The 26867-nt window shown below is 44.2% G+C and overlaps 1 protein-coding gene across 1 annotated transcript in view; it reads right to left on the reverse strand.

Annotated features, from left to right (window-relative positions):
* Positions 1–436: 436 nt before the first annotated feature.
* TRPV5 (transient receptor potential cation channel subfamily V member 5) overlaps positions 437–26867 on the reverse strand; it is a 33738-nt gene continuing 7307 nt past the window's right edge. Inside the window, exons 4-17 of the mRNA XM_045052913.1 lie at positions 26541–26638; positions 26264–26386; positions 23592–23729; positions 23213–23311; positions 22935–23110; positions 22418–22564; positions 20362–20574; positions 9327–9413; positions 9152–9228; positions 8741–8906; positions 8515–8581; positions 6158–6426; positions 2581–2687; positions 437–1895 (exon numbers count right to left, since the gene is read on the reverse strand). Of these exons, the coding sequence (XP_044908848.1) occupies positions 1589–1895; positions 2581–2687; positions 6158–6426; positions 8515–8581; positions 8741–8906; positions 9152–9228; positions 9327–9413; positions 20362–20574; positions 22418–22564; positions 22935–23110; positions 23213–23311; positions 23592–23729; positions 26264–26386; positions 26541–26638 (2074 nt within the window). The 3' untranslated portion in view covers positions 437–1588. The remainder of the gene's footprint in view (positions 1896–2580; positions 2688–6157; positions 6427–8514; positions 8582–8740; positions 8907–9151; positions 9229–9326; positions 9414–20361; positions 20575–22417; positions 22565–22934; positions 23111–23212; positions 23312–23591; positions 23730–26263; positions 26387–26540; positions 26639–26867) is intronic.

Raw genomic sequence — 26867 nt, forward strand, 5'->3', positions numbered from 1 at the left:
ATGGCTGCTGCAGGAGACACAGCCAAAAATCTGCTACCCCCAGGCACAAGGGTGATTAGCTGCTAATGAGCCACCTGAGGGACAGACGGGAAGAGTTCCATAAAGAAATGATTGAGCTGTTCAAGTACAAAAGGCATAATTTACCACTTATTTAAACATACATGTAGACACAAATGAGATACAAACCTTTTAGACTCTGAGTCTCAAAAAGCAAGGATAAGACAATTCAAAAACAACAAAAAACAAACAATCCAAAATATAGATGAAGGATTTGATAGATATTTCTCCAAATACAAATGGCCAATAAGCATATGAAAAGATGTTCATTGTCATTAGTCATTGGGGAAATACAAATCAAAACCACAATGAGATATCACTTCATATCCATTAGGATGGCTATTATCAAAAAGAAGGAGAAGGAGAAAACAAGAAAGAAAGAAAGAAAGAAAGAAAGAAAGAAAGAAAGAAAGAAAGAAAGAAAGACAACAAAGTGTGGCAGTTCCTCAAAAAATTAAATAATAATTGCCATAAGTCCAAGCCATTCCACAGCTAAGGATACACCCGAAGAAATCGAAAGCAAGAACTTGAAGAGAATTATATGCCAATGTTCAAGCAGTATTACTCATAATAGCCAAAAGGTGGAAACAATCCTAATACCCATTAGTGGATGAATGGATAAATAAAATGTGATATATCCATACAATGAAATATTATTTGACCCTTAAAAGGAATAAAATTCTGATGCCTGCTACAACACAGATGAATCTTGAAACTATTTTGCTAAGTGAAATAAGCCAGACACAATAGGATTAATATTGAATGATTCCACCTGTATGAGGTACCTAGAGTAGTCAAATTCATAGACGTGGAGTGGAATATTGGTTATGAGGGACTGTGTGGAGGGGACAGTGGGGAGTTAATGTTTAATGAGTACCAGAGTTTTGGTTTGAGATGATGAGAGCATCCTGTGGATGAATAGTAGTTATCATTATGCAACAGTGTAAATGTACCTAATGCCACTGAATTGTATACCTACATATGGTTAAGACAGTAAATTTATGTGATGTGTATCTTCCCACAATAAAATTTCTGAAAAATAAAGCAAGGATAAAGAACCTTTCTTATTGCAGTTTTCTAGTTGGGGGTTGGTTGCGGGGTGAGAGAGAGTCCTACAGGGGAAAAGGGAAGGGCCATAACCTCAGTGCCATGCCTGGATCTTCCCACATTAAGCCTTGTGGAACCAAGCAGGCTTCACAGCTCACTACTTTCTAGTGCCTGCATGAGGCAGAAAGAAAGATGATCCAGATGTTAGTCTAGCATCCCTAGTTCATGCCTTTGATGGCTAAATCCAACTTTGCTCTAAGAGACACCTTCTTTTCTCAAGATGTGGGACTTTCAGGAAACCGGAAGATATGTGGGACAACAGACATCCATTGCCCATCTCCAGAAATGCTGATGTGAAGGATGAGACGTGACCTTTAAGAATTATTCTGCCTATCCCCTCTCATGATTAACAGGCAAAACAATCAGATACTTCCCTCCATTTAGGCCCACCTGTTTTTCAGGCCAATAGAAACAGGGGTCCTCATCATAAATGATAGATATTTTCCTCTCCATCTCCCTCACCAAGGTCCAGCCCAAGATTAAAGTGTCCTAATGTGTTGCGACGCAGGATCTCCCAGCCCCGGTGGCTGCTGCTGCTGTGAGATGTGGTCCGGGATAGGGAAGGCGTTGGAGGGGCCAGAGAGGCTCTGGCTGGCGTCCCACTTTCGATCACAGAAACAGAGGGCTGTTTCTCAGAAAGCTGCTCTTGTCCATCCTCCTTGTCTGAGCCCTTGAAAGCTTCCACGTAGCGAAGCACTCGCAAAGGATTTTGATCATGGTGGTTCTCAACTCTGAGGAGGGCAAAGGGGAAGGAACTCAGGTGAGGTGAAGGAACAAGGGCCATGAGGAGAAGGAGAGGGGGGAAGAGCACTTGTAGGAAACAGGACCAAGAGGACAGGGCAAGGAAGGGACCAGAGTCCTAGGATGAAATGAAGGGAAGAGCAGTGGAATGGAGGGTAAAGTGGGATAGAGACCAAAGAGGTAAGCAATCAGGATTTGGAGGGTAGTGGTGTGTGTGTGTGTGTGTGTGTGTGTGTGTGTGTGTGTGTGAATATGAAAGAGAAAACCAAGAGAGAAGAAAAGCCAAGTCAGGAGCCGAAGGTAGAGTATGGAGAAGGTTAGGTTCAAGGCAAGAATTTACTAGAAATGGGGGTCAGATAGGAACAAGACTAGAACAAGTTGGGTAGCCCATGCCCACATCTGAGCATGGACACGTATATAACCTCACACACATTACTACCCTGATGTACTCACAGCCTGGCATCAGTTATCAGCCATCTTGTCGCTCTCCCTGTTGGCTCCACCCCCCTCCCCTAAACAGGCTAATGCAGTCTCACTTTATAGAGTGATGATGTCTCCTTTGGGTCCAGTTGGAGATCTCAGGAATGGAAATATGTGTGATAAATGTGAAGCTTGGCACCCTACTCCCATGGCTTCATGCTTATTAGCTGTTTATACATATGCACAGTTACTCACCGCAGGAACCAGCGGTCCCCCAGCCCATACTGGCATCCGCAGATCCCAGAGCGAGGCCACAGGAAGCGAGGCAGCTTCCGCTCCAGCATCACTGTGGTGGCCACCACCTGGGAGGAGTGAGAGGTAGAGGAAACTCAGGAAGAGTGATGAGGTCTCAGGGAACACTAGAAGCCACCAACATAGGGAACAAAGAGGAATCTGTCAGATGGGGACACCAGAAATTGGGGAGATGACAGCCATTGGGCCATGCCCTAGCTTGTGCCAGGCATCATGCTACCTGCTTTACTCACTCATCATAAAAGGAGAGAGAATATTTTATGAGTGTTTTGAATAAAACTGTGACCCCTACATTACTATTGACATTCATAGAAAATGAGTCAGTCCAAACTAATCTCATTTGCTTTTTCATAGGAAAGCCAGACTAGTTATCTTGATTTAAATAAAATGATTAAATAGAATCTCTATGATTGTGGTATGAAATGACGCTGCTAGTGTTCAGGGAATTTGCAGCACATTAAATACCCATATCCTCCAAAGAAAAAGAGTGGGTTAATGACTGCAAACTTGGCAAGGAAAATTCTAGTGGCATGTCACATGTTCTTTCCTTTGCCCAGCCCTCATTAATTACTTAAATGAAACATAGAAGACAAGCTTATCAAATATGACTGTGACACAAAACTGGGAGGGATATGTAATAATGTGAGGTGACAAAGCAGTATAAAAATGATCTCACCAGACTGGAATGCTAGTCAAATACCAATAATGTGAAATTTAAGGGAACCAAATGTAAGGTACTACATTTATGTTTAAGAACAAAGTATCTGGGTAAGTACAGGAAGTGGTAAAGGGGCTTTACTAATTAAGTTGAATAACAAAGATGCATGGGTTCTAGTAGATCATGACCTTCATAAGGGCCAGATGTATATTTCTTTAAAGACCTGGCTCAATTTTTTTTAAGTTAGTTTCTTTCTTTCTTTCTTTCTTTCTTTCTTTCTTTCTTTCTTTCTTCCTTTCTTTCAAGAGTGGGGGAGGGGCAGGGAGCGGGTGGAGAGAATCCCAAACAGGTTCTTTACTCTCAGTGCAGAACCCAATGTGGGGCTTGAACCCACAAACCATGAGATCATGACCTGAGCTGAAGTCAAGAGTTGGACACTTATATGACTGAGCCACCCAGGTGCCCCAAGACCTGGCTCAATTTGAGGTGCTATTTCTACTACAGTGTCCAAAGCAAGGGAAGGCATGACCCCTCTTTATATTGTATTCCTCCAATCCTATCAGGAACACTCTACTTTTGAAAGGACCATGATCTCTTAGGCATGAACAAGTGCAGAAAGCTTGGTTAGTTGAAGAAACTAGCAATTCTTAAAGTAGTCCAATTCCCCATGTTTTATTTTTCTACTTGATTTCTTAGTTGGACCAAGTTCCCTCCAACATCAGGACTTTTTTTTTTTTTTTGAAAGTTTATCTTTTTTGAGAGAGAGAGAAAGAGAGCACATGAGCAGGGGAGGGACAGAGAGAGAGGAGAGAGAATCCCAAGCAGGCTTTGCACTGTCAGTGCAGAGCCCAATGCGGGGCTTGAACCCACAAACTGTGAGATTATGACCTGAGCCGAAATCAAGAGTCCAGCACTTAACCGACTGAGCCACCCAGGTGCCCCTAACCTCAGGACTTTTAATCATGTGTTCCCTTTCCCTATATAGAAGCTCTCCTTTATCTTGAAAAGGACATTTCTGTGTCCTGTTGTGCCATCAGTAGGCCCCCACCTTGTTCTGGTAATAGACCCCTTTTGCTTGGACCATTGTCACTTCACCACTCTGTCCATCAGTTAGGGTAGACTGGACTGCACCCCAGCTGATTAGCTGATTCTCCCCTAAATTCCACTACCACCATCACCACTCCTTGGTCTTAACCTCAAATTCAAGGATGCACCTATAGCTCAAACCTGTTGCAGTGAGATGGAACTTAGACTGGCTTCTTGGGGGGAAAGATGCTCTTTGAGGGGTTACACCTCGCACAGTATCAGAAGGCACAGCGAATACAACAGATGGGGCCCTTGGAATTGTGCAATACAGTACACCTGCTCATTCCTTTGGGAATTTGGAGCTTCTAGAAGACATTTCACCAACGTGATGGGAGAGACTGACTTAGGAGAGCAGACTGGATAGGAGAGCAGAACAGAGAAACTGATGTAGTTACTGAAATGGAAATACACACTTTGGCCAGATAGGCTTAAAGATAGTTTAGTTCTTTAAACTTTCCAGTTATAAGGACCAACACATCTTGCTTCCAATGCCATTTATTTCTTGTTCTTTTTCTTTTCTTTTCTTTTTCTTTTCTTTCTTTCTTTCTTTTTTTTTTTTTTAAGTATGTTTGCATTTGGTTCTCTGTCCCTATAGCCAAGAGTCCTGTCTGATATAAATCCTAACCTCTATCCTTTTCTGTCATTCTCCTTAACTGGATAATTCTTACCCATGTTTAGGAGTTCATCTTAAATGTCACTCCATCAGGAAAGCATTCCCTAACTTTTCAATCAGACTCCTCTGTTGTGTCCTGTTCTTAGCATCTTCTACTTCTGTGTGATAGTTTTACTACTATAGTTTTACAGACTTCCATGAAGTCCTTTATTTAATGGCAGTCTTCCCAACCAGACTGTGGGCTCCATGATATGCAGATGGCATCTGTTGCGTTCATGCTGGTGTCCCCAGCTCACAGGCATTTCCCAACACATAACAGGCTCTACATAATTATTGTTAAGTGAATGGAAAGTCTGAGTGGATAAATTATAGCTGTATTCAAATTTTTGGATGGTGTTCATACAGAAGAGTGTGTTCTGTGTATATTAAAAGACAAGACTGGGGCCAAAGAATGGAATTGTAGAAAGATAGATTTCAGCTCCATGCAACATGGACGTTTCTAATAACAAAAAGTTTTGAAATATGAAAAAGCTCTCTTCTTCCCAACCACTACCCAAATCCATATGATAATAAGAAGGTCCTAATCAGCATTAAAGAAGATATTAAATGACCCTTTGACCAATTAATAACTAATCACTGAGTAAGAACTCAACTACAGGACCACTAAAGATACTTCCAACTCTAAAATTATATTATCTTCACTGATATATAGAAAAATCATAGAGAAACAGGGAGAAGCAAATAGAAGATAAGATTAAAAATTAAAATTTAAAACTAGAATATATAGCTGATGTCTGGCTTGCTTAGTCAGTAAAGCACCCATACTGGGTATAGAGATTACTTGAAATTAAGAATCTTAAAAAAAATAAGTAAAATTACAAAAATAAAAAAAAAAAACACTAGAATATATAAGACAGTCTCTAGTTCTCACTGGGCTCGAGGTTGACGGTTGTATCTACTTTTCCCCTGTGATCAACACCTCAGCTCTTGGGTGTTAAACTACCCCTCCTTTTATCTCCTCCTCTGTCCAAATGTACCTTTGTTGAGGTGACAACACTGGATTGTTCTGTGACTCTCTTAAGAGTCGTATAGCATAACATTTTCCACTTTGATTTTTCTCTCCATTCTCTTCCCCTTAGTAAGACTAATACTAGTAAACTCACCTGGGCCCTCCAGAGCTCATCCCGCTCATGGGCCACCCGCCAGTGTGTATCACCCATCATGGCGATGAACAGGTTGAGCATGAGCAGCGTGGCAATGATGGTGAAGGCAAAGTAGACAATGCCAAACATGAAGGGCAAGTTCACTTCGTAGTTGGCAGGCCCATCAATGACGGTGAGGAAAAGCTCAAAGGTGCTGAACAGTGCCATGGGATAGTCATAGAATTGCCCCAGGTTGGATGGGTCCTCTGTCTGGAAAATGACATAGAACGCTGCTCCGCCCAGGAAGGGGGCATAGAGATGGGAAAATAGGGAATTATCACAATAAGCATGGGCCCGGTTATATCTCCATACATTTACACACTTGCAGACACACATACACGCCCATAAATGTACATATATGACTGTGTACATGTAAGTCACACTTTATGTGTGGACCTGGCTAGCCTTAAGATGTCTTATGACCAAGTTCATTACTCTGGACAATGGTAACACCCAGCCATTTAGCAAAATGTGTACATAAAATGTGTGTGTGTGTATTATATATATGATAGATATACACAAAATAAGTCACCTAACTGCTTTTCACATCTTAAAAAATCGAATATTTAAAAGATAATTTATACATAAGAGACTCAAATATAGAGAACAAACAGAGGGTTGCTGGAGGGGTTGTGGGAGGGGGGATAGGCTAAATGAGTAATGGGCATTAAGGAATCTACTCCTGAAATCATTGTTGCACTATATGCCAACTAACTTGGATGTAAATTTAAAAATTAATTAATTAATTAATTAATTAATTAATTAAAAATAAATAAAAGGTAATTTGTTACAAGAATGCATGGAATCTCCAACAATTTTAAAGAACTGACCATATGAAATGGCCAAAAGAAAAGCACCTTTAAAAAAAATCTCAGTGGCCCCTAGATGACCATCCATCATTCTGAGGTTCCTGGGTGAGCTTGGATCGTCATGAAAAAGGTCTGTTCAGTGTGTAGCCTACTGGATGATACTAGGCATCCTGGAACATTAGTACAGCATTAGAACCTTTAAAAGACTTCTCTCTGTGTGGGGAACTGAAATATAAACTAAATGATCTCAAGAATGGAAATAGTATCTATGACAAAACATCACTTTTTTATTTACTGATGGAAAAGGTAAGCACAACAACAAAGAAGAGACAATTTAGGAGATCCTGGGTATAGGACATCTACAGAAAACTACTCTGTCATTATGACTTCAATTGGCAGGTCATGATACTATGTACTGTATAACATACATATACTATATATAACATATGCTTACTGAGTAACTATATCCACACATGTTGTGAGCAGTAATTCACGATGTGTGCAGATGGGGTAGAGGGTGGGGAGAAAGAATATGTGAGGAATACTCCAAACAGGCAAGACTACCACAGTTTTACCCTTTCATAGCTCAGATCTTGGGGTATTTTTTTTTTTTTTGGTCTGTTTGGTGGGAATTCCTGTTAAGTGGGAATTCCTAGGACAAGAATAGTGCCTTTTGTTCTAAAAGGCCATTGTCTTTTAGAGTTGAGAGGTCTTCAAATAGTGTCTAGGGCATCCCCTTGTCTTATGGATGTTTGGTTGCAGACACAGGAGACTAGATTTGAGTTGCTATATCTCACTGTTCTTCCTTTCTCTTAGTGCCTTTCCATAAGAACTTTCTCCTACTTTCTCACTGCCTTCACCCTCTATCCTGGCTGTTATTTTCTCACTGTGTTCCTCTCTCTACCCTGACATTCCACATGTGCCTTGGGCTGCGACTAAGTCCCTGCTCCCTCTTTCCCCAATCTCTCTTTACAGCTCTTTTTCTTCTGTTTTCCTCTCTCATCCTCAAACTCTCCAAAATCATTTTCTGTACTTCCTCTTTGATTTCTTTCTTTTTGTCCCACTTTAAATGCACATAGAAAAAAAAAAGGATGCTATGTGTTATTGAATTCTCTGTGTTTCTTCTTTTGAAGTGTAGAGACAGAAGAGTTAAATATTGCACTGACTCTGTTTGCCCACGTAGTTTTCTGAGATCCACAACTGGCCAGTCTTTCCTGTTTAATGGCGCTGACTCTCCAATGCCCTTTATCTATCTCTTCTTTAAAAATCTTCCTGGGCTGTTAGTCAACATGAATGTTACTAGCCCATAAATTCAGAGCATATCATCTACCTTCTAGGTCATCTTAAGTGACCCTGATCCTATGGATATGAGTGTGCTTTTTTACTCAATATCCACTAGGGGGGAAATAAGCAAAAGAGAGTATAAATGAGAACGGAGAGCAAGAGTGAGTGAACTTTCTGGAGAACTGGATCCCATGACCTAGTAGTGTGGGGGGACAGTGCTCTTACCTGAGGCAAATCCCAGAATAACCACAGCCATCAGCCAGCAGAAGCGCATTAAGTCTCCAAAAATCATCTACAGGAAAGGGAAGGGGAGGGAGGTTGGAATGACCCTTCTCTACCTGCTTCTCTGCAGCTATCCTGCTAAACTGGAGGCCACCTAGCTCCATCTCCTCCCTTTGTCTGGAAAGGACTTATTGCTGAAGCCAGAGGAATCTTTGGGGAAGGCACTAACCTTCTGTATCATGATGGTGAAGGGACCAAGCATCTGGAATCCTCGAGCGAAGTACATAACACTGCACCAACCCAGCACCAGGGCAATGGACATGGGCACCATCTCCCCGTTCATGTTGGAGAGCCGCATCACCATGGTCACCAGCACCATGCAGGCATAGGTGATGCTTGGGGGAGGGGGCAGGGAACAAGGAGTGAGAGAGGAAATATTCCAGGTCTCCTCTAGCATGGTGATGAGTTGGGTGGTACCCACTCAGGCTTAGTCCTTACACCCAAAACACACATATAAGCCCACTGGGCAAAAAATCCCTAGAAGTGAGAGTCAGATGAAGTCTAGGTCCCAAAGAGTGAATGGGGACCTGGAACAATTCTGGCAAGGGAAGACATGGGACTGAAAGGAAGAGACACTCACATGATGACATGGAACGGTCCCCCGAGGATAGTCTGTCCAAAATAGCGAGAAGCACCAACCCTGAAGATGTCCGGGATCTGGGAAAAGGCCAGTAAAACAAAAAGACAATGTGGACTGCAGTTCAGTCTGGGGCCCCAGGTGGATGGCCTCAGCTTGGACCCTGGTTGTACTTCACCTCCAGGAGCAGGATGATCACAGCCCCCATGATGGTCACCAGTTCCCCCACCAGACGGATCTTATCCTGCTGAGTCACATAGGCCTCCTGTGGGAGTAAATTCGGAGTAAGAAGTATTTTTTGATGGATTGAGAATCAAGTCTTTTGGGGCAGGTGGTCTAAAGCAACTAAAGTCCATCCCAGATGAAGCAAAGTTCCTCTTACCACCACCATTACCCTTCTCCCCTACCATTGTATTTGTCAATTGTGCTTAATTCTATGACCAGGCCATTAACCTATGTACTCAAGGCTTAATATACATTCTAAATAACTTGAGCCACCCCCTAGCAAATCACTATAATATATATTATGAGTGGTAATTTATGATGTGTGTACCAAGGGGCTGAAATCACATTTCACAGCATCAAGTTAAGACTAAACCAACAGGAAGAGGCATTATTGGCCTGGGATGGTTTTGGCTATGCTGAAAGTCCAACTTTTCCAATCTCATGTGGTCTTTGGAAGGTAGACTACTCTATAAACACCTCACAGAATTCAGATTCCAGAATAGGCCCAGAATCTGCCAGTTTTAGCAGAACCTTGAATAAGGCACTAAACCTCTCTGAGTTTGAGGTTTCTCATCTGTAAAAATGGAGACTCTAATGCTTATTCCTAGTGTTATTGTGGATATTAAATTAGAGGATGTATCTGGATGTACTTTATGAGCCATAAATCACTATAGATATATTTATGATTATATTATGATGTGGTAATACAGAAAAGGTCAGAAAAGAGGGTTAGAGGCACTGAATGGATTTTAGTTTTGAGGAAGGGTCCCCATCTTATCCTGAGCAGTAGGTGTAGAAGGTACAGCCCTAAGGTCAAGATAAAAGAAGACCATCCTTCTTCTGGGCATGTTGTTTCACAGTAAAAGGCTTACAACATTACACACGTGTAGTGAAAGAATGCTGCAATACTGATCCTCAACTTTTGGAGGGTTATGGAGAATATCATTAAGACTATGGACCCTCTTATCAGAAAACTGTGTTCATATATATGTCATCCCCACATGAAATGTACAAATAATTTCAACACATTCAGGTACACTTCAAAATTTTAGGAAATCTCTTCTCTAAGGTCACCTCTCTGAGTAGTGCACCCAAGAACAGAGTTGAGAGTCCCTGAGGCCAGTGAGTGGGAAAGTTGATGATCTAAGCTAGGAAGGATGTGATCCCTCATTAGGCATAAGGAATGCTAATCATTTCTGCTCTGCTGATAAACTGGAACCTCTGAGCATCCCTCAGCAGGCTACTTGGAGTGTGTATTCACTGGTCCAGTGAGAGGCATAGTTTTGAAATAGGAAGAGATGCTATGTAGTAGGAGGTGATATATGATATAAAGAAGGTACCCACCAGGAGCCCCACAGATATTCAGAAACTGACAGCTCAGTAGAAGACAAGGATATAACCTTTATGGAAGAGTAGAACCAGACTTACCAACAGAGGGTGAAAATGTTTCAGGTAAATCATATGGGACCAGGAGAGATCAAAAAAATAGCTGATGTCTATGTGGTTGGTGAGCAATGTGATCTAACAAACTTGGCTAGACTTCAGTTACTTTATTGTTGATGTTGCTGCTGTTGTTGCTGTTATTGTTGTTTAGAGAATTGATGTTCTCTTGACAAACTGGTCAATTTTATTTTATCATCTAATGGGAAATTTCCCTTTTGCCTTGCTTCCAAGGAAGCTCAGAGCTTGGTTTTATTTTGTTTTGTTTTGTGTTTTGTTTAAATCCTCAGCTCTAACTGAATACCCCCTCTTCTGTCCTGAAATTCACTTCACGGGCCTCCTTCTTTTTCTTTATCTTAACGTTCCTATAGCATCTCTCTTTAATTGTAAAACATTCCAACTCCTTTTGGAGAATCAGGTAGTGAGTAGTGGAATAACTGGTAAGTATATTAAATACAGAAACAAAATAATATTAAATGTAGAAATAAATTAACCGCATATGTGTTTGTGCAAAAACTTTGAATTCTTTTTAAAACTTTGTATCTTGGTTTAGTATGTCTGAAGAACTGCCAGCGACCTTTTTTTCCTTGGCTCATCTATGTAAAGGAACCATCCGTCAATAGATGAGTGGATAAAGAAGATATGGGGGATATATATATATATACAATAAAATATTATTCAACCACAAAAAAGAAGGAAATGCTGCCATTTGCAACAACATGGATGGGCCTTGAGGGCATTATGTTAAGTAAAATAAGCCCAACAGAGAAGAGAGACACTGCATGGTACCACTTATATGTGGAATCTTAAAAAAAAAAAAAAAGAAAGAAAGAAAGAAAAGAAAAGAAAGAAAAAAAAGTCAAAATCCCAGAAACAGAATGTAGAAAAGGGACGGTGGGGTGAAAGAAATAGGGAGAAGTTGGTAAAAAGGCACAAACTCTCAGCTATAACATGAATAGGCTCCAAGAATCTAATGTAAAACATGACTGTAGTTAATTACACTGCATTATATAATTGAAATTTGCTAAGAGAATGGAACTTAATTGTTCTCATCAAAAACAAAGAAAGCAGATAAATATGTGAGGTGATGAGTGTGTTAATGAACTAGATGGTGGGGATCCTTTCATGGTGTGTACGTATTCCAAATAACCGCAATGTATACTTTAGGAAACTTGCAATTTTCTTTGTCAATTATACATCAATAAAGATGAAAAAATAAAGGAACTAGTGGGCTTTTAAAACATTTTGTTTTTCTTTTGATTTTAAAGGAATTCTAGTGTTTCACACCGTGTGTTTAACGTAGGCTCTCGGTTCAGAATAGATACTCTTTTGTTTGTAAAATCTTTCAGAAAGATTTTAGTGGTTTAAAAATGGACAGGAGTGGGGCACCTGGGTGGCTCAGTTGGTTAAGCGTCCAACTCTTGATTTCAGCTCAGGTCATGATCTCATGGTTTGTGAGGTCAGGCTCTGCGCTGACAGTGCAGCGCCTGCTTCGGTTTCTCTCTTTCTCTCTCCCTCTCTCTCTCTCTCTCTGCCTCTCCCTCTCTCTCAAAATAAATAAATAAACATTTTAAAAATGGACAGGAACATTGAATTTTATAAACGACTTACTGGTGTCTATTGAACTGATAATAAGAATTTCCTCTTAATTAACTACCTTTGTGAATTGAACCCTAAACTTAAACTGGTAAATGAGTTTTCCCTTGAATTTTGAGAATTTTATTCTCTAGAGATTGTATTCGAGATTTTCTGTCTCTGTTGAAAGGCTGATCCACAGCTTTTGGGATGTGTGGTCTTTCTGAAAGGATTTTGGAATCAAGGTCATGTTTGACAAAATAAAGTAGAAGAGGCACTCATTCTCAAGGTCCTATACATTCAGTCTCTCAATTCTCTCTCAAAGTCTTCCCCCGTCCATTCTCAAGTCACAGCACTACTCCCTTAATGCAAACCTGCAGCATCTGTCATCTGGTTTACCATGAAACCATTTCCCCTCGTTCAACCCACCATCCACCATGCTTCTGGACTGGTCTTTCTAAAATGCAAATAGCATCACATGGCTGAGCTGCTCACTACCATTCCTAGTTCCCTGAAGTCTTCAGAATAGAAATGAAGGGGAGATAAGATTGGAGGGCACTCTCTAGATCTTTACCATAGCAGAAATTCCAAATATTCCAACAATAATCCCATTATATTCCAATAATGTATAGATTTAATTAATGAATAAAGATGGAAGCATATTATTCAGTAGCGTGGAGACAGCAACAGGAATGAAAACTTGAAGAGGTAAAACCTGGGTTACCTCCAGGGAATAAGACATTGGGTCAGGAGAGGCCCCCACACTGCTGCTCTTCATTATACCTGCCATGTGATTTTCAAGTCATGTGCATGTGTTCTTCTAATTCTTTTGATTAGATGAGAATAAAGAACAATAAGACCCAGACTAGCAAACATGATGTACAGAAGCCTTGCTGGTCTGGCTTCTCCTCTGTGTCCCCATATTCTGTGTGATGCTCCGGGCACATTGAACTATTGGGGTTCTCGGTTGTTAAGTCAGGCCTTTGCATGGACTGTGCCCTTTTCTTAGAATGTCTTCCTCCATGAGTTTACTGGCTCACATCTGCTTAAGCCTTAAGACTCAGGTCACAGCATTCCTCCTGGGCCTCCTTTCCTGCCCCTCCACACCTCGCTCAGGGGCTCTCCCATAGGCACATGGCACCACTCTGCTTACATACCTCACCCAGCACACTGCAATCTTTCCATAAAGACCACAAATGCCTCACCGGTAATCTCAGAGTCCCCCGAGAGCAGGGACATACTACTCCCTTTTACCCACAATGCACCATGTAGTGGATGTTCCATTGATTGGAAAGAAAGAAGGAAGGAAAAGAGGGGATAAGAAGGCAGGCGCAAGCTGACCATGATCAGAAAGTTGCAAAGGGGAGATAAAGACAGAATCGGGAAGTGGGACTGGGAAACCTCTCTGGAGGCATATGGGGAAAAGGTCACAATGAATTAAGCCTTTTCAGGATTTCCATATTCGTAGCTCAAGGTCACCTAAGCAAGCCTGGCTAATAATGCACTGAGAAAATACTCCACCCCACTCTAAAAATAAATGTCTTTCAATAATGACTGGAATTCTTTACATCATCATATGGCTTGGAATTTTCAGAGTTGTCAACAGCCAAATCCCCTGAGGAGGCTGATCATTCATACTTCATTGTGAGCCTAATGGCCTTGCTCTCATTTACCAGCTGACTGAGCTCATTGCCTTGAAGGAAATGCCCAGAGCGGGTGGGCATAGCAGAGTCAAAGTCACCTGAACCACTCAGAGACAGGCAGGGAGCATGGGCCGCCCAGAGGAGGTGGGAAGACAGCAGAAACAGTGGTCAAATTCCAGTCCTAGACCTTCTCTACCTCCCCAAGACCCCAGCTTGCAAAGGAATGAAGTGCCCAGAAAGAGTCCTGCTGGCTAATAATGAGGAGTTTCAGGGATTTCTAACCAGGCTGCCCCTCACACTCCATGTCTCTTGTCTTGCAGGGACAGATCAATTGTAGCTGGACACAGGTGAGTGTGGGTAGCCCTCAAAGCCTGGGGACACGAGTTTCTCACGCAGTGGGTCCACTAAGAAAGAACACTGGTGTTCGGCACATCACTCTGGACAGAGAAATGACCTCAGTTGGTATTTAAAGGTGAAGTTCTGAGATAAAGCTGACCAAAATCCCAATTCCAGTGATGCTCTTACTAGCTGAGTGTCTTTGCCAAAGTACTTAAGCTCTCTGGCTTCAGATTCACTGTCTTTAAAGTGGTGATGATTTTTTTTAATTATTAGGATATCTATATGGATTAAATGATCTAATGCTTTGTCATCCAAAATGTGGTTCATAGAATTACAACATCAGCATTCCCCCAAAGCTAGTTAGGAATCTCAGGTCTCACTGGAGCTTTATTGTCAGAATCTGCAGAAATAAAATTTATTTATAAAAAATAAATCTATTTTTTATTTTACTTATTTTAATATTTATTTATTTATTTTTGAGAGAGAGAGAGAGAGACAGAGCAGGGAGGGGAAGAGAGAGGAGACAGAGAATCACAAGCAGGCTCCATGCTGTCAGCACAGATCCCAAGAAAGAGCTCAAACTCACAATCTGTGAGATCACGACATGAGGTGAAATCAAGAGTCAGGTGCATAACTGACTGAGCCACCCAGGTGCCCCTTTATTTTCTATTTTAGAGAGAAAGGGAGCACTCACACAAGCAGAAGAGAGGGGCAGAGGGCGAGAGAGAGAGTGCAAGTAGGGGAGAGGGGCAGAGGGAGACATGAGAGAGCATCTTAAGCAGGCTCCATGCTCAGCATGGAGCCCGACACGGGGCTCCATCCCACGACCCTGGAATAATGATCGGAGCCAAATCAAGAGTTGGACACTCAACTGACTAAGCAGCCCAGGAACCTCCTAGAATCTGCATTTTAACCAGCTCCCCCAAGCACTGATAAATGCATGTAAAGTGCACAAAGCAAGCACTAAGTTTGATGCTCAGTTAGATGCTATTTTCACCTACCAGGCTCCCTACTTCTCCTCGCCTCTTTTCTTCTTTAATTTGCTGTGCTTGTCTCACAGTAAGTTGGTTAGGAACGCTGAACAAAGTTGTGTAGAGCTGGAGGTCAGTTGGGTTTTTCAAATAGCTGTGGTGCTTTGGGTTTTTCAGAGCTTGTGAGGAGTAACGATGTGAAAAGACCAATCCCACTGACCATGACAGGTAGAGGACAATTTCTGTTTTTTTCGCACAAAGCAAATATTTAATAAATTATTTCTGAATTATTCAATTTGTTTGCTGTCTTCTTAGTTATTCTTTCTTACGGCAGGGTTACTTTCTATTCTTCTTTTAAAACATTTTAATTCTAGTTTAGTTAATATATAGTGTTAAATCAGTTGCAGGAGTACAATATGGTGATTCAACAATTCTATACATCACCCAGGGCTCATCAAGATAGATGAACTCTTATTCCTCCATTTTACCCACCCCATCTGCTAACTATCTGTTTGTCTTCTGTAGTTAAGAGTGGGTTTTTTTTCTTTTCTTTTTGGTTTATCTCTTTTTTTCTTTTGTTTTGTTTCTTAAATTCCACCTTTGGGTGACATCACAAGGTATTTGTCTTTCTCTGACTGGCTTATTTCTCTTGGCATGATACTCTCAAGCTCCATCCACATCATTGCAAATGGCAAGATTTCATGCTTTTAAATGAACGGAAACCTATGAGTCGTTCCTGCCACAGTCTTCTCCTTTCTTCCCTGCACCAAATCCATTGTACAGTAGTGATGCCAACCCCCAGCACATCCCCAGGCCAACCCACCATTATCTCTCACTTGCCGAACTAGAACAGCCTCTTTACTAGTCTCCCCACATCCACCGGGCCCCTTCAAATCTGTTCTCCATCCTACGCAGATATTTTTCTAAACCAGAAGTCCTGTCAAGTCCTTCCCCTAGTTAAAGTCCTTCTGAGGGGCACCTAGGTGGCTCAGTTGGTTGGGTGACTGACTGCAGCTCGGTCATGATCTCACAGTTTGTGAGTTTGAGCCCTACATCAGGCTCTGTGCTGACAGCTCAGAGCCTGGAGCCTGCTTCGGGTTCTGTGCCTTCCTCTCTCTTCTCCTTCCCCTGCCTTGTGTTCTCTCTATCAAAAATAAATAAACACCAAAAAAATTTTTTAAATCCTTCTCAGCTTCCCATTACCTTTGAGATAGAGAGTAAAATCTTCAATATGGCCTACAAGGCACTTCACGATTTGAGAAGGATCCACATGGACAGTCTCATCCAGAGGCCCTCACCGCGGCTCCTGTGTTCTAGCTCTTCTTTCAGTCCTCAGATGTTGGCAAAGTTCTTCCTGCCTCAGGGCTTTTGTGTGTCCATTCTTTCTGCCTAGAACTAACTTTTCACCTCTAACTGGTATCCAGCTCTCTCAGCTTAGGTGTCTTCCTCAGGGAAACCTTCTCTGGCTTTTCAGCATGCCCAGGCACCTGCTGTAAGTTCTCTTAGCATCCTGTCCTTTTCCTTACCAGAGGAAAAAATATTGTGAATTGTAACAATGATGGATTGTAATGAAATATCTATTCCTTTAATTAATGTACACCAGTCTGTAGACTGCAAAAGGGCAGAGAGATAGTGTGTATTTTGCTCAGACCATGTTGAATTTCTAACACCTATAACAATGTCTAGGTTCGGTAGGCAGAGGAGAGATGGAGGAAATCTTCAGGAGACAAAAAGGAAATTTGATGAGAGAGCAATGCCCTTTTGCTAAACAGCACATCAGGAATCTAAAGGACCAGAGTGATTGACTTAAGACTGGAAAGTTAGAGATGAATAGATGCCCGAAATGGAAGCCAGTAGTTCTCAGCCCTGGCTGAATATTACGATCACTCAGAGAGTTCTTAAAAATACCATCAATGGACATTCTGATTTATTAGGTGTGGTGTAGCTTAGGAACCAGTGTTTTCACCAGCTTCCCTTCTTGGTGAAAAGTCACTGATCTAGTAAAAGGTAGGATCTGTGCAGGGTCAAATAACTATTTGGTTTCAAAGTCAGGACTAAAACCCAAGCCACCTGACTCCCACACTTTGAACTTTCTGCTCCCCTGGAAACCCAAGAGAACTAGGACTGCAATGCATGTCATTCTGCCTAAACCAACTAGACGTTGAATGGAGGTAGGAGATCAATCCAGTTAATTAATAGCATGCTTAGGAAACTCTGGAAAAGCACAGCTTTAATGGCTGAACAATGAGGCATCTTCGAGTGAAGTAACCTCTTAAGATAGCCCCAAAACTGGACAGAGACACACTAACTCCATCCTCGTGGATGTCTGCTTTTGTGTAGTTTGTTTTGTTGCATATAAATAGATGAGTTTTTCCATTCATTTCAACTGTCCTGAGAAGGTAAGGCTGGGCGGCTCTCATGGAGCACAGTGACTTCTCTGGATCCCATGAGATCCACAGAGAAAATTCTTCTGTGACTGAGAGCCCTGTGCATCCAATTTATTAGTATAATTGGATATTAAAGTATTCATTTGTCTAAGATAAATCCCCATGGGCCAACTAACATGTCAACAACTGCATGAATCAAGTTAAGGGGTGTCTGGGTGGCTCGGTCAGTTAAGCACAACCTTGGCTCAGGTCATGATCTCATGGTTTGTGAGTTTGAGCCCCACATCAGGCTCTGTGCTGACAGTGTGGAGCCTGCTTGGGATTTTCTGTCTCCTCTCTCTCTGCCCCTCCCCCAGCTCACATACTCTCTCTCTCTCTCTCTCTCTCTCTCTGTCTCTCAAAATAAATAAATAAACACTTTTTTTTTTAATCTTGCTTGGGATTCTCTCTCTCCCTTTCTCTCTCTGCCCCTCCCCCACTCATGCTCCCATGCTCTTTCTCTCTCAAAACAGATAAATAAACTTTAAAAAATCAAACCAAGGCACACTTGGTGCATTTTCATTGCTCTAAGACTCTCAAGTAATATAAAGTAGGAAAAAAAGAGAATTTCCTATTATTTAATAAGCCCAGTACATCATGAAATCAGGATCTTTCAGATCATGGTGATCAGCTGAGAAGCCCCTGATATTATCCAGATTGATTTATTTACTGAATAAGAGGACCCAGATATTCCATAAATTCAGGACAAGGCTCAAGGGGTAACACCAAACAACAGGGACCTTCCGTTGGTGGTCTTTGCTACCCGATCCTCTTATAAGACCATTTGTAACCCTTAGCCTCTCTCCCCTGACCAAGAAAAGAATATTTGAAAGTCAATAGTCTTCTATTTGGGTTAAAGTAGCTATTATCTAAGTGAAAGACAAAAGGGTAAAAGTGGTACCGGGGAAGAACGGAAGGAAAGAGGAAAGAAAAGAGAAGGATGGGGAGGTTGTCTTAGCTAAAACTATGCTTCACCTAGTCCTGAGGCAAGGGGAGGGGATCTTCCTAATATTGACTATCTGGGTCAAAAAACATGTTAGTCCTGTCCTAAAGAGAAAGGGGCACATAGGGAGGAGACTTAGAGTACTCAATTGCTCAGTTATCACCCAATTCTCAGGCCAGAACGTTATCTACAATCTAAATCCAGAAAATCCCTAGGTAAGCTTGAGACAAAGGGGGACTGGGAGAACAACACATCTGGGAAATAGGGCCTAGAATGTTGGAAAAGCCCAGTCACCCTCAGCTCATTCATGGGTGTGCATTTTCCCCATTTCTAGTTTCTCACCCATCTCACTTGGCCATCTTCTCAATGTCCTTACTTCCCCCTGTGTGGGTTCCACACCAGGGCCAGCCTTTGTGCCCAATTTGAGATGCATGGAATACAACCTCCCCCCAGCACACTGGTGCCCGCCGTAACAAGGCAGCCACTCCATGCTCAGGATCATCCTCTCTGGGCAGCAAACCCTCCTTTGTCAGAGACAGGCTCTGGATACATGAGCACGCTGAATGTATACTGAGAGGCAGTTACAGGAGCAAGCGAGGTGGAGTGTTGTGACCAACTCTGCGGTTTAATGAGGCTCTGCCCTGTTGTTTCTCTGTGTATCCCACTCTCTCTGGCCTAACTTGACTCAGGGTTTTTGTTCCTAGACGAAGCAAGCAACTTATGTTCTCTTTCTGACCCGAACTACCCCTCTTCCTAGCCGAGGCTGCACCATACCTGTGGCTGGCCCATCCTCCGTGGAACATAAATCTCCAGTCACCTAGCTCTTACTCACCTGGCAAAATTCTTCTTCCCCTGTCTTTTGCCTTCTGCCCACATACCTGCACCCACCTTTGGCTATTTCAGGTCCCCGGGACAAAAACTGTGGTTAGCCACGAACTGTAAACCAACCCAAAGTAGCCACACTCATTGACTGTAGATGCTCAGGGGCTCCCATTAGAGCCTACTAATGCCGTCACCCAAGAGGGAGAGTTTGCTCCCATCAACAGCAGACTCTTACGGCTACTCTACACCTCTGCCCAGCCATCCTTACGACCCTGGGTCTCTGAACAACACTACAGAATGGCAAGCCCACAGGCATAAAAGGAGCCTCAGAAATTATTTACTTCAACCTGCTACTTAATCCAGGGACCTTGTGCAGGGGACCTGACAGGTGGTCTGACAGCTGACACAGGATTGCCAATGCCCTCATATTGACAGTACACAGAAGAGAGGGCAGGCCAGGAGGGATGTCCGTGTTGCCCTAACAGACCAGAAATGGACTCAGAAATGTACTTGGAGTATGATTTTCCTCCCTTTTGAACAATAGGGCTTGCGAATTATAAGGAAGTTCACAAATGTATGGTGTTCGTAACAGCAAGTATTCTTTCAGGGTTAGTGAGAAAAACCACAGGTCCCTGGGTAAGTGTGTTTTTTACTCATTAAGCTCCCTTTTTGGTCGGCTATCTCATGCCGAATTTCTGTCTGCGTGACCAGGAGCCTGTAGCCGCTGGAGCCCAGTGAGTAGTGCCTTTCCTGGGTAGGTATCCTGCAGGCGCCCAGCACCAGCACCCCACGCTCCCACTCCCTTCCATCCCCTTCCAGGAAGAGTCACCTGCAGCAGTTTCTGCTGGAGGACTGTGTTGTCCCGGGGATCTGTGCGGTTGCCCAAGCGGAACTTGAGGGGGCGGTAGATGCAGCAGGCGGTGAAACAGATCATATAGAGCATGTACAAGGCACCCAGAATGTGAAAGTACCGCTGTCCGTATCTCTTCCACTTGAGGCTCACCAGCTCTTTCACTGGGGTCTGGTCCAGGATCTGGCGAGCCTACCATGGAAGCAGTGCATAGGTTGGGGGGCAGGAGGTGACTGGCACGGTGAGGAGTGCTGGATTTCCCGCCAGGTCCCAGAGGGCAGCGTAACAACAGCATCATCACCATTCATTCTGTTAAAGAAGTAAGCACGAGACGCCAGAACCCCAATGAGGCTTCGAGGGATGAGCAGTAGTTAGTAGAAAGAAGGGGGAGTTAGAGATCAGCCCACGAGCAGCAGCAGTCGCCAAGGCAGCCAGGCGAGAGAGGTGGTCATCTGCAAACAAGGTGCATCTGGGGACGTGAGAAGACCCGTGGGGAGTGGCGGGCAGGAGTTGTAAGGGGTGACGTAAATAAGAGGCAGACCATCAGGTATTGGGAGCACAGTGGGGAGTCTGAATTATCTTTCCGAATGCAATAGGGAGCACAGGGGGTTCAAGCAAGGAAGTGGTCCTATTTTCTCTGCAAGTCTTAGGCACTGGAGGGGAGCAGTAGAGGCACGGAAAGTTGGATGAGGCAACCATCTAAGCCTCCGCGGTGGGCTGGAGTCTGACAGAAGTACACAGCAAGGGGTTAAGCACAAATGAGAGTGGGAGGTGGAGGGGATGAGGCATCTGAGAAAGTAAGAAAAGGCAAAAGTCAAACCATAGCTGTAGGAATGAACCATTAGCCAACAGAATACCTTTTCTGCTGATCCCAGAGGGAAGGAGAGATGGTGGGCAGTTTCTGATATATTTGGCAGCTCAAGGCAGGAAGTAGGAGGAACCCGATTTTTGCAGAGAGCCTCAACTTTTGCCAGAATATAGGAGTCTGGGCTTCGAGGGAACTAAGGGGGGAAGGCTATGAGAGATGTAAAAAGGGCTAGGAATTTTGAAGGAAAGGAAAAGTAGCTGAATAAGACAAGAATAAAACCTGGAGGAGAACACCGAGAGCTCACTGAAACCGGACATCAAGGATTTATGTAGGCACAATTCACACAGCGGGATTGGCGTTCTAATTCCTAAGAAATCCTGAAAGAAGTTTATCTGTTTCCAGGAATATTCTCTGAGTAAGATCACACAAAGTGACCTTTCAAATTCTCTCTTACTAACGATTGCCTGCATTTTATGGCAGAAAGTTTCTTAGGAAATTGTCAGGTTGCAGATAAACAACAGAAATTCTATCTTGCCACTATTTTGGAAGTTTCCGAGGACCCGAAGCATTTGCTCCTTGCTCCTAGAGTCTTCGACAAATTTTCCCTTCCTACCGTTCACTCAATTCAGTACTATCAGAATGGTGCACGTGTTTCCCGCTCTCTGGGGAGCTCTCTTTCCCCTCCTCTTCCTGGTGAATTCCAGCTCCCCTAGAAGACCCAGCTCAAGCCCTTCCTCTGTGACATCTTTCCTGGCCCATCCAGGACAAGTCACTTGACCTCAGTGGTGCTGCCACTGTGCATGGTGCAGACTCCTATGGTGGCATACATTGTACTCCATTGCACTTACTGAGGACAGGGAGTGGGGTGTGAGGAAGCAGACAGGAACTATGATTGATTTATTTCTGTACTCTCAGTTCCTTATACAGCAGCTGGGACTCAGAAGGTCCTCAGTGTGCTGAATGAATGAATGAATGAATGCTAGGAAGCGGCTTCCATTTGGAGAGTCCCTCACCTAAAAGGTTAGTATGAGAAAGGTAAGCAGAAAGGGCTGGAGCTGGGCAGAGGGAGAACGCAGTCAGACTGGACTTTTCTCCCAAAGGCTCCATGGTTCGGTTCTCATCTCCATTTATTATAAAGCAGGGAAGTGTCTGGAGCCCAGGATGTAAGCAAATGGACAGGCTTTGCTCAGACACTTGACAGCCCCTGGTCATCTGTGGCACCCATACCTCTCGCTTCTTGGAGGAAATCACCAGCTCTAGAAAGGACATGTCCTCCCCCCAGGAGTCGATCTCGGTGAGGTCGTAGAGAGTGGAGGTCAGCGGCCCGTAGGTCCACTGGATGTGCTTCCGCTTCTGCATCAGGTGCTGAAACATCTGAGAAGACACAGTGGTGAGTCAGAGGTCAGTGTGAGAAGCTGAGCCGGGGGGTCTCCACCGCGGACGAGGGCTACGGCCCGCTCCTTGAGACTGATGGACAGTTAGTTGCGTGAGCCTCCTTTTTTCTGGTTGTCTTTCTTTCCCACACACCCTATAAGGATCTGAAAGAGGAGGATGGGCAAAGGGAACAGAACGCTGGGCTCCCAGAGCAGATGTCCTAAAGCGACATTCTCAAAGCCTCCCGCCCAGGGGTCCCTGAGGCTGAGCATTTAGCGACGGAGTATGGAGGAAGGGGCCCCACCCTCCGGGCAGTGGGGCACCAAGGGTCTTTGAAAGGCCGCCATGGGGCCAGGGGAGTGTCCCTCACCACGGTGTTGCCCTCCACTCCGGCCAGCTTGAAGGGGGTGAGACCCTGGTGATTGGGCACGAGGTCCAGGGACTGCAGGTGGTCCCTGCGCCCATCGTAGGACAGCAGCAGGTTGTACATCTGGCAGGCAAAGGTCTTGTTGGGCTGCAGGACGAGGATGTGCAACACGGTGTTTCCTGCGGGAGGACGCGGGCGTCACGTGGCCGTTGCGCTGAAGTCCCCGCTGATGCCCTGCCCGACCTGGGGTGGCCCCTGCCCTCCCGGCCCCCAGCTCTTACCCAGGGAGTCCTGGGCCCGGATGTCAGCTCCATGCTCAATGAGCAGCCTCACCATCTCCTCACTGCCCACGCAGGCAGCAAAGGACAAGGGGTGCTCCCCTGTGGACACAGAAGGCTCGCTGCCACGAGGGTCCGATGGGCTGGGGGATGGGCAGCGTCCCCGAGTGACTGCCTCCTTGCCCTCCTGTGGCAGCTCTGGGCTCGGGGACGCCCGTCAGCAGAAGCAGAGGCAGGGATGGAGCACGCGGCGCGGGGAGGCTTGGCTCTGGCCTGAAACCCTGGAAGGCCCAGCTGCTTCCGGCCCTCCTCGGCCCTCCCTCCCTTTGCTCTTGCCCACCTCCCCATATCCCTTCCTCCCAGCCCCGGGCCCCACTCTCACCAAAGTAGATGAGGTTGCGGGGGCTGTGGCGGAACGCCATGCCTGTGGCTCTCGCAGACACGCTGGCCCCGTGGGCAAGCAGGGCTCTCACCAAGTTCACGTTCTGGTTCACGATGGCTATGTGCAGGGCGGTCTGACCTGGCCCAGAGAGAGAGAGAGAGACGTCTCAGTGATGGGGCTGTCCCCAATTCTTCCAAGGACACAACATCTCACTGGCAGGCAGGAGGTCCCTGACAGGTCCTGGCATAGATTTCTGCCCTTGGCTTAGCACAGTGGCCTGAGACTCAGGGCAATTTGTCTCACAGGCTGTCCACCTCACTGTCCCCACCTCTTGACTGCTGTGGGTAGGGTGTACATGGAATCACTGTAATGTTGCTATAAGAGAAAGAAACAGAGTTTTGTCCTACAGGGAACATGAGAGGAGTTGAAAGAAAAGGAAACAGTGAATGGCTAAATAAAGTCACATATGCTTGCAATCCCAGACTTCAAGCTGTATTACAAAGTTATAATCATCAAGACAGTATGGTACTGGTACATGAACAGACACATAGATCAATGGAACAGAATAGAGAACCCGGAAATGAACCCACAAATGTATGGCCAACTAATCTTTGACAAAGCAGGAAAGAATATCCAATGGTAAAAAGACAGTGTCTTCAGCAAATGGTGTTGGGAAAACTGGACAGCAACATGCAGAAGAATGAACCTTGACCACTTTCTTACACCATACACAAAAATAAACTCAAAACAGATGAAAGACCTAAACATAAGACAGGAAGCCATCAAAATCCTAGTGGCGAAAACAGGCGACAACCTCTTTGACCTCAGCTGCAGCAACTTCTTACTTGACATGTCTTGGGAAGCAAGGGAAACAAAAGCAAACATGAACTATTGGGACCTCACCAAGATAAAAACCTTCTGCACAGTGAAGGAAACAATCAGCAAAACTAAAAGGTAACCAACAAAATGGGAGAAGATATTTGCAAATGACATCTCAGATAAAGGGTTAGTATCCAAAATCTATAAAGAACTTATCAAAATCAATACCCAAAAAACAAATAATCCAGTGAAGAAAGGGGCAAAAGACATGAATAGACACTTTTTCAAAGAAGACATCCAGATGGCTAACAGACACATGAAAAAATGCTCAACCTCACTCATCATCAGGGAAATACAAATCAAAACCACAATGAGATACCACCTCACACCAGTCAGAATGGCTAACATTAACAATTTAGTTAGGCAACGACAGATGTTGGCAAGGATGGGGAGAAAGAGAAACCTTTTTTTAAAATGTTTATTCATTTCTGAGAGACATAGCACTAGAGGTGGAGAGGCAGAGACAGAGGGAGACACAGAATTTGAAGCAGGCTCTTGGCTCTGAGCTGTAAGCACAGACCCCGATATGGGACTTGGACTCACCAGCCGCGAGATCATGACCTGAGCTGAAGTTGGATACTTAATCAACTGAACCACCCACGTGCCCCAAATAGGAATCATTTTGCACTGCTGGTGGGATTGCAGACTGGTGCAGCCACTCTGGAAAACAGTGTGAAGGTTCTTCAAAAAATTAAAAATAGAACTACCTTATGACCCAGCAATTGCACTACTAGGTATTTATCCAAAGGATGCAGGAGCACTGATTCAAAGAGGAACATGTACCCCAATGTTTATAGCAGCACTATCAACAATAACCAAAGTATGGAAAGGACCCAAATGTCCATCGACTGATGAATGGATAAAGAAGATGTGGTACCGGGGCGCCTGGGTGGCTCAGTTGGTTAAGTGGCCGACTTCGGCTCAGGTCATGATCTCACGGTCCGTGAGTTCGAGCCCCGCGTCGGGCTCTGTGCTGACAGCTCGGAGCCTGGAGCCTGTTTCCGATTCTGTGTCTCCCTCTCTCTGACCCTCCCCCGTTCATGCTCTGTCTCTCTCTGTCTTAAAAATAAAATAAACGTTAAAAAAAAATTTTTTTTAAAGAAGATGTGGTATATATATATATAATGGAATATTATTCAGTGATCAAAAAGAAAGAAATCTTGCCATTTGTAACAACGTGGTTGGAACTAGAGGGTATTATGCTAAGAGAAATAAGAGAAAAACAAATATCATGTGACTTCACTCATATGTGGAATTTAAAATACAAAACATAAGGGATGGGAAGCAAAAATAACATAAAAACAGAGATGGATGCAAACCATAAGAAAGTCTTAAATACAGAGAACACACTGAGGGTTGCTGGTGGGGAGTTGGGTGGGGGGATGGGCTAAATGGATGATGGGCATGAAGGAGGGCAATTGCTGAAATGAGCATTGGGTGTTACGTGTAAGTGATGAATCACTAAATTCTATTCCTGAAGTCATTATTACACTATATGTTAACTAACTTGGATTTAAATTATAAATCAATCAATCAATCAATCAATAAAGGGCAGCTGCGTTTGGAGCCCTCTATGAAGAGAAGAATCTCAAAACAAAAAAAAAAAAAAAGAAAGAAAGTCACGGATGCTAAAGGCCAAGACTGGGACGTATGCATGCCTTCCAACTCAAGGGCAACCTTCCTGAACCCTCTAGCACCTCTTCCCAGGCCACCCTTCGGAGACCCATTTTAAGAGGTGACATCAGACTCTCCCACACCTGTCTCCACCTTGAACTACTGTGTGGGCTCCTCACCTACAAATGGCTCACACAAGGTGGGCTCCTTGACCAGTTCCGGGGCAGCCTCTATCAGCACCACGGCGGCCTCGAGATTGTCATAGAGGGCCGCTATATGCAGCGCGGTCTCCCCCAAGGCTCCTGGAGGGGAGTAAGATAGGAGTGTCAAACACCTCCAAGAGCATCTTGAGGAAGGGGCTCTGGCTCAAGGCTCTCTCCCTGCTTCTTCGCAGAAATCCTCAGCGTCCTGGGGCGAGGCAGGGCAGGTGGCCTGGCTCCATCACACCCAACCCACCTCTCTGTCGGAAATCACAGCTTCGGTCCAGCAGAAGTTTCTTGAGGGCACACAGGTCATTTTCCTTGGCTGCCTGAAGCAGTGGAGACTCTCGGATCCTGGGAGAAGATGAACGTGAGTCCAGTAGAGACAGAATCACTGAGAGGCCAAAGGCAGAGAGAGGATCAGAGACCTTCTCTATGTGGAACAGATGCGAGTCACACAAAGTGTGCAGTGACACATTGCAAAGAGTCGTTAACTGGACTCTAGCTGAGGGTCAGACTGGGGTGAGAGTTTCCCCCATGGTTGTGTCATTGCCAGCTCTGCCCAAGTCTGGTGGGGGGTGGT

Source organism: Felis catus, chromosome A2 (assembly GCF_018350175.1).
Source record: "Felis catus isolate Fca126 chromosome A2, F.catus_Fca126_mat1.0, whole genome shotgun sequence".
Lineage (NCBI taxonomy): Eukaryota > Metazoa > Chordata > Mammalia > Carnivora > Felidae > Felis > Felis catus.